We start from the raw sequence: 12175 nt of genomic DNA, 5'->3' as shown, positions 1-12175 counted from the left end.
ATATGTCAATAGATACAAAGGGGAAAGAGATGAGCGTGCGCAAACAGAAACACATCATACCCATCCTTCACTGGCTCCCCGTCAAACTCAGAATTGAGTATAAGGTCTCCCTCCTCACCCATCGGTGCATCCCCGGATATGTCCTCCCCTTACCTTCAGGAGCTCCTCACCCCCCCCCCAGACCATTTCACACACTCTCCATTCAACATCCACACACACCCTCATCACACCATTTCAACGGTGGAAGGCTTTGAGATGAGGGTCGGTAGGTTCCTGCGCAGGTGGCTAGGACTGCCGCGAAGCCTGAGCAGCATTGCTCTATACGGGCACAACAACAAACTGAAGCTCCCCATCAGCAGCCTGAGGGAGGAGTTCATGGTGACACGGTCTAGGGAGTTCCTACAATATCGGGAGTCCAGTGACCCCAAGGTTGCACAGGCTGGGATTGAAGTCAGGACGGGGCGGAAGTGGAGAGCTGTCGAGGCTGTGGATGTCACAGAGGCAAGGCTACGGCAAAAGATGTTGGTGGGAACAGTGGCGCAGGGGAGATCTGGATTAGGTAGCAGAAGAACACCTCGCTGTGATAAGGCGCAGGGGAAAGAGAAGAGGTCACTGATCCTCGAGGAGGTGCGAGCAGGAGATGAGGAAAGGCGAGCCTGCCAGATGGCGGGAATGGGGCAACAGGGCGCCTGGACGAGATGGGAACAAGCATCAGAGCGTAAGGTCACATGGACCGAGCTCTGGAAAGCCGAACCTCATCGGATAAAGTTCTTGATCCAGGCGGTCTACGACGTGCTGCCAAGTCCATCCAACCTCTTCACCTGGGGAAAGGTGGAGACACCAGGGTGCCCCTTCTGCCAGAGGAGAGGAACCTTGGAGCACATCCTAAGCTGTTGTCCAAAAGCCCTGGGTGAAGGGCGGTATCGCTGGCGACATGACCAGGTCCTGAAAGCCATAGGTGATGCCATCTGCAGGGGAGTCAGTCACAGCAAGAGCCTCCGCCCAGTGAAGAGTAGTGCTTTCATCAGAGCTGGAGAGAAGTCAACACCGGCTGCCCGGAACACCTCTTCTGGGCTGTTGGCAACACCACGCGACTGGGAGCTGTCAGTTGATCTGGGAAAGCATTTGAAGTTCCCTGACGTGGTTGCCAAAACAACACTAAGGCCAGATATTGTGCTCACCTCGGTGGCCTCCAAGCAGGTAATCCTCCTGGAGCTCACAGTGCCTTGGGAGGACCGTATGGAGAAGGCCAATGAGAGGAAGAGCGCAACGTACTCTCAGCTTGTGGAGGAGTGTTGGAGCAATGGGTGGCGAGCGATGTGCCGGCCCGTTGAAGTGGGATGTCGAGGGTTTGTGGGCAAATCTCTCTGCAGGGCCTACAGAATGTTTGGCATCACAGGGGCCAGCCAGCAAAGGGCCATGAAGTTAGTCATAGATGCACCAGAAGTGGCATCAAGGTGGCTGTGGATCAGGAGGGGAGAGGCGTGGCATGTAGGGTAGTAGCGCTACCTGGACACAGGCCGAGGCCTGATCAACCCTGGCTGGGTCGCCTAGGGGAGGGGGTCTGATTGTTGAAAGACCCAAAACCCCCTGTGATCCTAGGTTACATCACTGAGGATGTGCCCAGTTGCACCATTGGTGTATTTAAAAAGTTGCACCATGGGCGATAGGGTTTTCTCTCCTGCTGCCCCAAGACTGGAACGCCCTCCCTGAGCACCTGAAGGCCCCGCAGACTACAGCTGCATTTAAAAACACCCTTAAGACTCATCTTTTTAGAAAAGATTTTTGCTGATTTGGTTTTTTGTTATATATTTAGTGTTGCCAATAAACCTATTATTATTATTATTATTATTATTATTATTATTATTATTATTATTATTATTATAAGTGTTGAATATCATCTACTGCAGTGAAGAAATGTATTATTATTATTATTATTATTATTATCATTATTATTATTAGAAGTGTTCGATATATTCCACAGCAGTGAAGCCAATTTCACTTCAAACTCCTATGCTGCCTCAGCATTAATTGGAAAAAGTAAACAAAAATTAGTAAGAACTATTAAAAAGATATTTCAGATGCTATATTTTGGGGGAAAACGTTTGACTACAATATAATCTTAAATAGGGTTGTTGTTTTAGAAATATTGCCGTATCTTTTTGGGTTTTGATGCTGTCAAACCAAACTAAAAAAATTACAATGGACATATTGCCTCACCGCTGAATAGAAGTTTAGCAGAAACAATGTATATTGTGTCATGAGGTAATTCAGTCCATCATAGTAGAACAAACACCTTCAGCCAATACTAAAGTGACCTCTAGTGGTAGTGGCCCTAAACAACCTCATAGAGTGTTTATGGCAGGGGCCAGCAATTGCATACACGTGTTTCAGTGTGCATCATGTTATGTTGTGTGCGTTGCAGGTGCAGAGTTTCTTCTCCAGCCTGAGGGAACGCGGCTCTCAGTTGCGGAGCGTGCAGGAAGCGCTGGAAACCATCCAACTGAACCAGCGCTGGATGGAGAGAAACCTCCCTTCGCTTGATAAATGGCTGTAAAGCTGGCACTCCTTTCTTAACCTGGGCTTCTGGGTTACGTTTGTCAAGACACCTGCTAAGTTTGCACTATTGTCTCCCAGCGCTGTTTCACCAGCTCCGAGTACAATTCTGGACCGGGCGATCCCCTCATGTGTTGCTCCTGTGAGACGTTAACTGGCTCAGGACGGCTCTGATTGTATCTGACAGCGTGATGTCAGACCCAAACACTCCTCTCACTTAAAGCTGTCGACCAAAACTTCTATCAGACAATCACACGATCCACTTTACACACTCCCATAATTTTTTTTCCCAGAAACTCCGTAAGCTGGTCAAGCTCTTCTTCTAAAAAGATGAAGAATGACAAATGGACAGTATTTTTCTGCCCATAAAGTCTGGACAGTCTCTCTGCTTTAGTACAGTGCATCCAGAAAGTATTACCAGCGCTTCACTTTTTTTTACATTTTTTCCGCATTTTGTTAAAGGCCTACTGAAATTAGATTTTCTTATTTAAACGGGGATAGCAGGTCGATTCTATGTGTCATACTTGATCATTTCGCGATATTGCCAATTTTTTGCTGAAAGGATTTAGTAGAGAACATCGACGAAAAAGTTCGCAACTTTTGGTCACTAATAAAAAAGCCTTGCCTTTACCGGAAATATGTGCGCGTGACGTCACCGGTGTGAGGGCTCCTCACATCCTCACATTGTTTATAATGTGAGCCACCAGCAGTAAAAGCAATTCGGACCGAGAAAGCGACAATTTCCCCATTTTTGAGTGAGGATGAAAGATTTGTGGATGAGGATATTGATAGTGAAGGACTAGAAAATAGATAAATAAATAAAATTAAATAAAAAGCGACGGCTCCGGGCGGCGGCAGTGTGAACGTTTCAGATGTAATTACACACATTTACTAGGATAATTCTGGACAATCCCTTATCTGCTTATTGTTTTAATAGTGTTTTAGTGAGATTGTAAAGACATACCTCAAAGTCGGATGGCTGCGGTGAACACGCCGGTGTCTCAGAGAGAAGCCGAGGAGCTAAGCCCACAGCTGCCTTTTTTGAGAGCTACTGCACGAGGACGCATAATCCACTGATGTCTCCGGTAAGATATACCGTATTTCCTTGAATTGTTGCAGGGCATATAGTATGCACCTGCCTTGAATTACTGCCGGGTCAAACTCGCTTCCCAAAATAATTAGCGCATGCTTACTATTACCGCCTGGTCCAACTCGTGACGTCACGTGTGACACTTCCCCTGTCCTCATTTTCAAAATGGAGGAGGCTGATTTCAATACCGGTAATTTGAAATCGCATAAAGGGAAGAAGATTAAGAGCTATTCAGTAGGATTTAAGCTCCAAGCTTGCATCACACTGAAATTTTGGTAAGTGCCGGAATAAGAAGAGGTTTTAAAATAATTAGCGCATGCTTACTTTTACCGCATGCCTTTGGTAAGCGCAGGGGTGAGAAGAGGTTTTAAATTAATTAGCGCCCCGGCGCCAATTCAAGTACATACGTTATATCACAATTTTCCCATCCAAAAACATGCTGGTTGACGTAGAGAAACATGTTCGCTTGACCGCTCTGTGTTAAAGCTTCACAACGGTGTGGCGCAGTGGGAGAGTGGCCGTGCGGAACCCGAGGGTCCCTGGTTCAAATCCCACCTAGTACCAACCTCGTCACGTCCGTTGTGTCCTGAGCAAGACACTTCACCCTTGCTCCTAATGGGTGCTGGTTAGCGCCTTGCATGGCAGCTCCCTCGATCAGTGTATGAATGTGTGTGTGAATGGGTAAATGTGGAAGTAGTGTCAAAGCGCTTTGAGTACCTTGAAGGTAGAAAAGCGCTATACAAGTACAACCCATTTATTATTATATCATATAACAAACAAAGAAACACCGGCTGTGTCTCGGTGCTATAGACAGCTGCAATACACCGCTTTCCACCAACAGCATTGTTCTTTATAGTCTCCATTATTAATTGAACAAATTGCAAAAGATTCAGCAACACAGATGTCCAAATTACTGTGTAATTATGCAATGAAAAGACACTACTTTTAGTCGTAAGTGGTGCTGAGCTAGTATGTCCCCTCCAACCAATAACGTCACAAAAACACGTCATCCTACGCGTCATCATTCCGCGACGTTTTCAACAAGAAACTATGCGGGAAATTTAAAATTGTAATTTAGTAAACTAAAAAGGCCGTATTGGCATGTGTTGCAATGTTAAGATTTCATCATTGATATATAAACTATCAGACCGCGTGGTCGGTAGTAGTGGGTTTCATTAGGCCTTTAAAGTAGCCATATGTAGTAATGTGGCCAGAAATGGTGCTGCAATCACGGTCAAAATTCTGTAGTCCCCTCCCACTCTCCGTGACTTGAGGTTCCAAATCCTACTCCAAGGAACTTCAAATGACAATGGACGAGTGCAAGATGGTTTACTAAGTAATCATGCCTCGTTTTACTGATGTCCATCCATCCATTTCCTACCGCTTGTCCTTTTCGGGGGCGCGGTCAGTGCTGGAGCTTATCTCATTTGCATTTGGGCGGCAGGTGGTGTACAGGTATAGCTCGGTTGGTTGAGCGGCCGTGCCAGCAACTTGAGGGTTGCAGGTTGGATCCCCGCTTACACCATCCTAGACACTGCCGTTGTGTCCTTGGGCAAGACACCTTTCCCACCTGCTCCCAGTGCCACCCACACTGGTTTAAATGTAACGTAGATATTGGGTTTCACTATGTAAAGCGCTTTGAGTCACTAGAGAAAAAGCGCTATATAAATAAAATTCACTTCACTTCACACCCTGGACAGGTCGCCATTTCATCACAAGGCCAATGCAGATAGACGGACAACATTCACACTCACATTCACACACTAGGGCTAATTTAGTGTTGCCAATCAACTGAACCCCAGGTGCATGTTTTTGGAGGTGGGTGGAAGCCGGAGTACCCGGAGGGGATCCGCGTCGATTAGCCAAAGTTATGCAGCAATTTTTTAGTCGGGACAGTTTGTTGCCAGTACCCTGCTAAAATGTCTAGTTTGACCGCATGTATCACCATCGAAATATATTCTATGAGCCAACTCACATTAGGCATAAATCATATAGCCTACTAGGGCTGCAAATAACTATTTTGATAATTGATTAATCTGTCCATTATTGCTTTGATAAATCGATTAATAATCGGATAAAAGCGACAAACTACATTTCTATCCTTTCCAGGATTTTATTGAAAAAAAAACAGCAAACTGGCACCATGGTGTTTCAACTTGCCAAATAAAACAAGGCAAATGTTAAAAAAAAAATATTTTAATAAAGTGCACCATTGTCATGCACAATAGCAATAATTTCCCTTGGGGGAATTTCAAAACTGGCTACTACCTATTCCAAGCATTCTGCAATGTTGGAGATCTGAATGTCCTTCCTTTAGTGCAGGGGTCGGGAACCTTTTTGGCTCAGAGAGCCATGAAAGCCAAATATTTTAAAACGTATTTCCGTGAGAGCCATATCATATTTTTTAACACTGAATACAACTAAAGGCGTGCATTTTTTTAAGTAAGACTAACATTTTTAGACTATAGTAAGTCTCTAATTATTTTTAATAACATTATTTCTTGAACAGGTGCGGTACAAAACGGATGGATGGATTAGAACGCATGAGAATGTTTTATATTTTGAAAGTTATTTTTAACATTGTGATTACCAGCGGAATTATTTATTACTTATCGTGTTAAGCAATGTCAGCCAAGATTTATCTGAGAGGCAGATGCAGTCATCAAAAGAGCCACATCTGGCTCTAGAGCAGGGGTGTCTAACTCAAATACAGAGTGGGCCAAAATTAAAAACTGAACAAAGCCGCGGGCCAAGGTTGAACAAATTAACCTTTTAATAGAGACCCAAACAAGTTTTGCATTGAATGTTAAACAAGCAATGCTTATGTAGCTTTATAGTCACATACAAAATCGAGTTTCAAATTATAATATTGAGTAAAAAATATCAATGGCATATCAAATAAAATGTAGATAAAAATTGGTGGAGCGGGGTTTGGTGGTAACAGGGGTGTATATTGTAGCGTCCCGGAAGAGTTAGTGCTGCAAGGGGGTTTGGGTATTTCTTCTGTTGAGTTTATGTTGTGCTACAGTGTGGATATTCTCCCGAAATGTGTTTGTCATTCTTGTTTGGTGTGGCTTCACAGTGTGGCGCATATTTGTAACAGTATAAAGTTGTTTATACGGCCACCCTCATTGTGACCCTTATGGCTGTTGATTAAGTATGCCTTGCATTCACTTGTGTGTGTTAAAGCAGCATATATTATGTGACTGGACCGGCACGTTGTTTGTATGGCGGAAAAGCGGACGTGACGACAGGCTGTAGAGGAGACTAAAGGCAGTGCTTTCAAGGCACGCCCCCAATATTGTTGTCCGGGTGGAAATCGGGAGAAATTCGGAAGAATGGTTTCCCCGGAAGATTTTCAGGAGGGGCACTGAACTTTGGGAGTCTCCCGGGAAAATCGTGAGGGTTGGCAAGTACAAGTATCAGCGGTGAATGCAGTGTTACAGAGGCATCGCCGCTGTATAATACCGGCGGGCCAGCTCTAATCTTAATTTGATATTACCTCAAGGGCCAAATGAAATCACACGGGGGCCAGAGTTTGACACCCATGCTCTAGAGCCATAGGTTATCTACCCCTGCTCTAGTGGCATGGTCGTAAGGCAGATTGACTTCATGTTCCATTTGTCTCCAATGTAATGGCATGTATTGCCAAGGTGGTTACACTTGTCCACACATCATTAGTGAGAGCAAGTTTGCTCTGGGTGGCTTTTATGTCAGGCTACACTTATTGGAATGTCTGCTCGTACTTCCTCTCCATCAGTTTGGTAAAATGGGTCCGCAAGGCTAGAGTGTAACCAGGGTTGAGGACGTGAATCATTTGTCCAAAACATTCATCCTCCACCATTGATGGTGGCCTCATGTCAGTTAGCAACATATTCAGGATAGCATCAGTCAATGCAGCCGCCTGGTGTGGTGTGCGGACCTTCCTTCGTACCAAGTCGCTAATGCTGGCTTGTTTCTTTCTGATATGGGAGAAACCATATAATGAACGTACATAGTAGCTTTTAAATAGACTCCCTTTTTAGACCAGTTGATCTGCTGTTTCTTTTCTTTTTCTTCTATGTCCCACTCTCCCTTGTGGAGGGGGTCCGGTCCGATCCAGTGGCCATGTACTGCTCGCCTGTGTATCGGCTGGGGACATCTCTGCGCTGCTGATCCGCCTCCGCTTGGGATGGTTTCCTGCTGGCTCCGCTGTGAACGGGACTCTCGCTGCTGTGTTGGATCCGCTTTGGACTGGACTCTCGCGACTGTGTTGGATCCATTATGGATTGAACTTTCACAGTATCATGTTGAACTTTCACAGTATCATGTTGGACCCGCTCGACATCCATTGCTTTCCTCCTCTCCAAGGTTCTCATAGTCATCATTGTCACCGATGTCCCACTGGGTGTGAGTTTTCCTTGCCCTTATGTGGGCCTACCGAGGATGTCGTAGTGGTTTGTGCAGCCCTTTGAGACACTAGTGATTTAGGGCTATATAAGTAAACATTGATTGATTGATTTACACCTAACTTAATACATACCTAGTTGATTTATTTAAACATTTCTGACGTAAAAGGCAAATACAGCACCACATTAAAAAAAGCTAAATTAAATAAATTGACATTGGGGATGCAGCATACACCAATAATAACACAGAAATGTAACTCATCAGATCAAAACTGGATCAGATAATGTAGACATTTCTGTTGTGAATAATAAAGGATTAATTTTAGGCTGCCTCTGAATAATAGCATGAAATATTCCAGAACCTTCATAACGTTTAGTTATATAAAGTGTCACTCAAATCTTATATAGCTTCATTGGGCCCGGCTTCATTGATCCATTATTAAACCAACCTGAGATATTTCTGTAAAGTTTATTTCGAAATTGGTAACTGTGCGTTTTCGCTCTCAAAACGGAGTCAAATGTGCCAGAGACACATTATCAGCCCCGCGTTTTAACAAAAACATAAACTTAACGTTAGTCACAAAAAAGCTGAACTCATGAATGCCTGTTGCGACTCAAAACAACACAGAAAATGAAGACGTTGCACTCTCCAAAAACATATCGAACACTCTGAAAGTGAATACTCAACAGTTGATGTTGCGCTTCCTTTATAAAAGTCTCCTCGTTAACAAAATATTAAAAACATTCAAAGACGGTCACAACGGATGAATTTATCCGGACTCTGGACTTAAAATTACGTACCGTGAGTTTCTTTCATCCATGGCTCCAACATGTCTCCTCTTCAGGTGCTCCCGAAGTAATGTTGTCCTTCCGTGCCATGCGAGGTCCACGCTGCACATTTTGCAGGAAACGATCTTCTTTGAAGTCTTTAAAGTAAAGTGTTCCCACACGTTTGACGACTTAGGTCGTACACTTTACTCCATTGAAGCATTAACCTGAAGATGTTTCTCCGTTGAACTATCCGTACTGCTTTCCTCCGCCATTTTTCGATTTTTTTCAAGGCAAAGGATACGGCGTGGTCACGTAAACTGCACATGACACATCATTGGCTGGCTTGCTGACACCTCATGAGACGTAGCCGCAGCGCATGCGCATAGCATAGATCCAACGAATCGATGACTAAATTAATCGCCAACTATTTCTATAATCGATTTTAATCGATTACTTGTTGCAGCCCTTTAGCCTACTACCATGTAAATTAGATTACATTAGATTAGATGGTACTTTATTTATTCCTTCAGGAAAATTACAATTTTCAGCACAATCCCATTCAAGATCAGACAAACATTACAGGGAGACAGAACAGGATCGCTGACTGGTCTGCGCCCCTTACAAAAAAGGTGAGATACTGGTGGGGAAGGGGAGAAAAAAATTGAAGATTAAAATAAAATAAAAAAATCGGTCTAAGCCTGGGCCCTGGAAAGGGGGTCCAGACTGAGGCAAAGGGAGAGAAAAAAACAACTCATAGCCATAGTACACATCCCTCTTACATGTGTGAGAGGGAAACATCAAAGAACACAAAGGACATGAAAGACATTAAAGCAGCGGTGCTGATGCAACCAGACACTTTTACATACAGCAATGAATAAAAAGTAAAACAAACATATACACTGTGGTGGCCTCTGCGGTGTTCCACGCCATCGTGTAAATAAACGAAGCAGAAAATTATTACATGTAATACATTATATGCTGCCAAGCAAATACCACCACTCATGTGCTTGATGCACATACTGTAAGTATCAGAAACTGCAAATAGCCGTGCTAATATTGGAACCCATTTCCTCAGCATATCAGCATATTGACAATGAAATAGGCACTGACACTTCCCTTATCCATTGCCATTGATGAGTAAAATTTTAAGGACAACAATTAATATATTCCATTTTGGAATAAGGCTTTAACGTAACAAAATGTGGAAAAAGTGAGGCGTTTTGAATACTTTCCTGAATGCACCGTATATTGACTCTGCTGTCAAGGACACCTTACAGATCGGTCATCATATCAGTACAGAATGAAGAGCAGCCTGTAATCATGCTTTCTGCATATTACTGCATCATGTTGACACTTTGTTGAAGGTACAGGAAGGGGGAAAAAACACCCTTCCCACTGTGAACAGCAGATGGCACAGTCCACTACTGTTCTGATGTTAAAGCCACCAGGGTGTCTTAAATGAAGCACTGGATACACATTGACTTCATTTTTTTTTTTTTTCATTTCTGTCCAGATCCTTGTTAGTAATCTAAAGAGCAGCGATCACAAAGTGTATTCTTGTAAATGTGCTTTTAGTTCAAATGTAAATACATTAAATTCCCCACGACAGACTTCAGTCATGGACGTGCTATTGTATCTGAACAGTTTTCAATGTTGCTCAACCAGATTTTAGCCCCGTGTACATAGATCGGGAGGAGAGGTATTTACTCCGAGAATTTAATCAAGACTCTTGTCCTTTGCCTTTGTTGGATGCACACCACTGCTGGGAGGTCACTCTCTGGGTGATTGTTCATGTTTGTCTAAGGGCTAATTCTGTTTACGTGGAGTATTCCTGATACAAAGGTTTTAAAGTTACTCCAGCCTATGTATTATCTTTACTTCAACCCCCTTAATGTGTTTAGTAACAGAGATTTCTTCACAGTATCTTCTCACATTTTGCTAGGCGTCAGAAAGTTTGTTTGGAAAAAAAAAAAAAAAGTTCTGGTGTAAGTTATTTTTTATTGTGTAAACAAAACCAATTTGTGTGACAATTCAGCGATAACATCATGAGGCGTAACCTACAAGCGCTGGTTCAGTTCAAGTATGCTGAAGATAGTCACACGGGATCCTCAGCACATAATGTGTACGTGTTTCTGCTGTACTCAGTTGTGCAGCATTTGAAATATAAAGTACTTGTGGAAATTGAGCAAACATGCAGAATTTGTGGCTGTTTTTTGTTTTGTTTTTTTATTGTGATTGCATTTATATAATAAATTATTTCTTGAGGGAGCGACATTTGTGTTTGGCTCACTGGTTCCATCCCTCCTCTTTCTCCTGAGACCTTTACTCTTAAAAGATCCTTAGACAACTCTGCAAACATCGCATACATCGGTATTGTCTACTCACTATTTATTATTCAAATGGACAATTATTTGAGAAATATGTGCGTAAGATTATTTTCAACCTATATTCAATTGAATAGACTGCAAAAACAAGATGCTTTGCAAATATTAGCTCATTTGTAGTTTGATGCCTACAACATTTTTCAAAAAAGCTGGTACTAGTGGCAAAAAAGACTGAGCAAGTTTAGGACTGCTCATCAAACACTTACATGGAACATCCCACAGGTGAACAGGCTAATTAGGAACAGGTGGGTGCCATGATTGGGTATAGAAGCAGCTTCCACAAAATGCTCAGTCATTCACAAACAAGGATGGGGCGAGGGTCCCCACTTTGTGAACAAATGCGTGGGCAAATTGTTGAACAGTTTAAAAACAACATTTCTCAACTGGCTATTGCAAGGAATTTAGGGATTTCACCATCTACAGCCCATAATATCATCGAAAGGTTTAGAGAATCTGGAGCAATCACTGCACGTAAGCGGCAAGGTTCGTGACCTTGGATCCCTCAGGCTGTACTGCATCAAAAAGCAACATCAGTGTGTAGAGGATATCACCACATGGGCTAAGGAACACTTCAGAAAACCACTGTCAGTAACTACAGTTTGAGGCTACATCTGTAAGTGCAAGTAAAAACTCTACTATGCAAAGCGAAACCCATTTATCAACAACACCCAGAAACGCCGCTCATGTAAAATGGATTAATGCAAAGTGGAAAAATGTTCTGTGGTCTGACGAGTGTTCATTTCATATTGCTTTTGCAAACTGCGGATGTCTTTCCTTCCGGACGGAAGAGGAAAATAAGTGCTTTGCTCTTAAAATATCCATAGACAACTCCACAAACATCGCATTTATTACTGTTGTCTACTCACTATTTATTACTATGGTAATAAATACTACACCACTATGTACAACAATTTGAGAGACTTGTGTTAAATGTGATGGGATCCATATAAATGTTACAAAAGAGGTTACAAAGGCTCCCAATTTGT

General features: G+C 43.0%; 1 protein-coding gene across 1 annotated transcript in view; it reads left to right on the top strand.

Annotated features, from left to right (window-relative positions):
- The window catches only part of lnpep (leucyl/cystinyl aminopeptidase), a 33704-nt gene extending 22625 nt beyond the window's left edge, over positions 1–11079 (top strand). The window contains exon 21 of the mRNA XM_061906375.1: positions 2426–11079. Within this exon, the coding sequence (XP_061762359.1) occupies positions 2426–2557 (132 nt within the window). The 3' untranslated portion in view covers positions 2558–11079. The remainder of the gene's footprint in view (positions 1–2425) is intronic.
- Positions 11080–12175: the final 1096 nt, after the last annotated feature.

Source organism: Nerophis ophidion, linkage group LG07 (assembly GCF_033978795.1).
Source record: "Nerophis ophidion isolate RoL-2023_Sa linkage group LG07, RoL_Noph_v1.0, whole genome shotgun sequence".
Lineage (NCBI taxonomy): Eukaryota > Metazoa > Chordata > Actinopteri > Syngnathiformes > Syngnathidae > Nerophis > Nerophis ophidion.
Note: the sequence above shows the minus strand (reverse complement) of the source record. Positions and strands in the feature narration are given on the sequence as shown.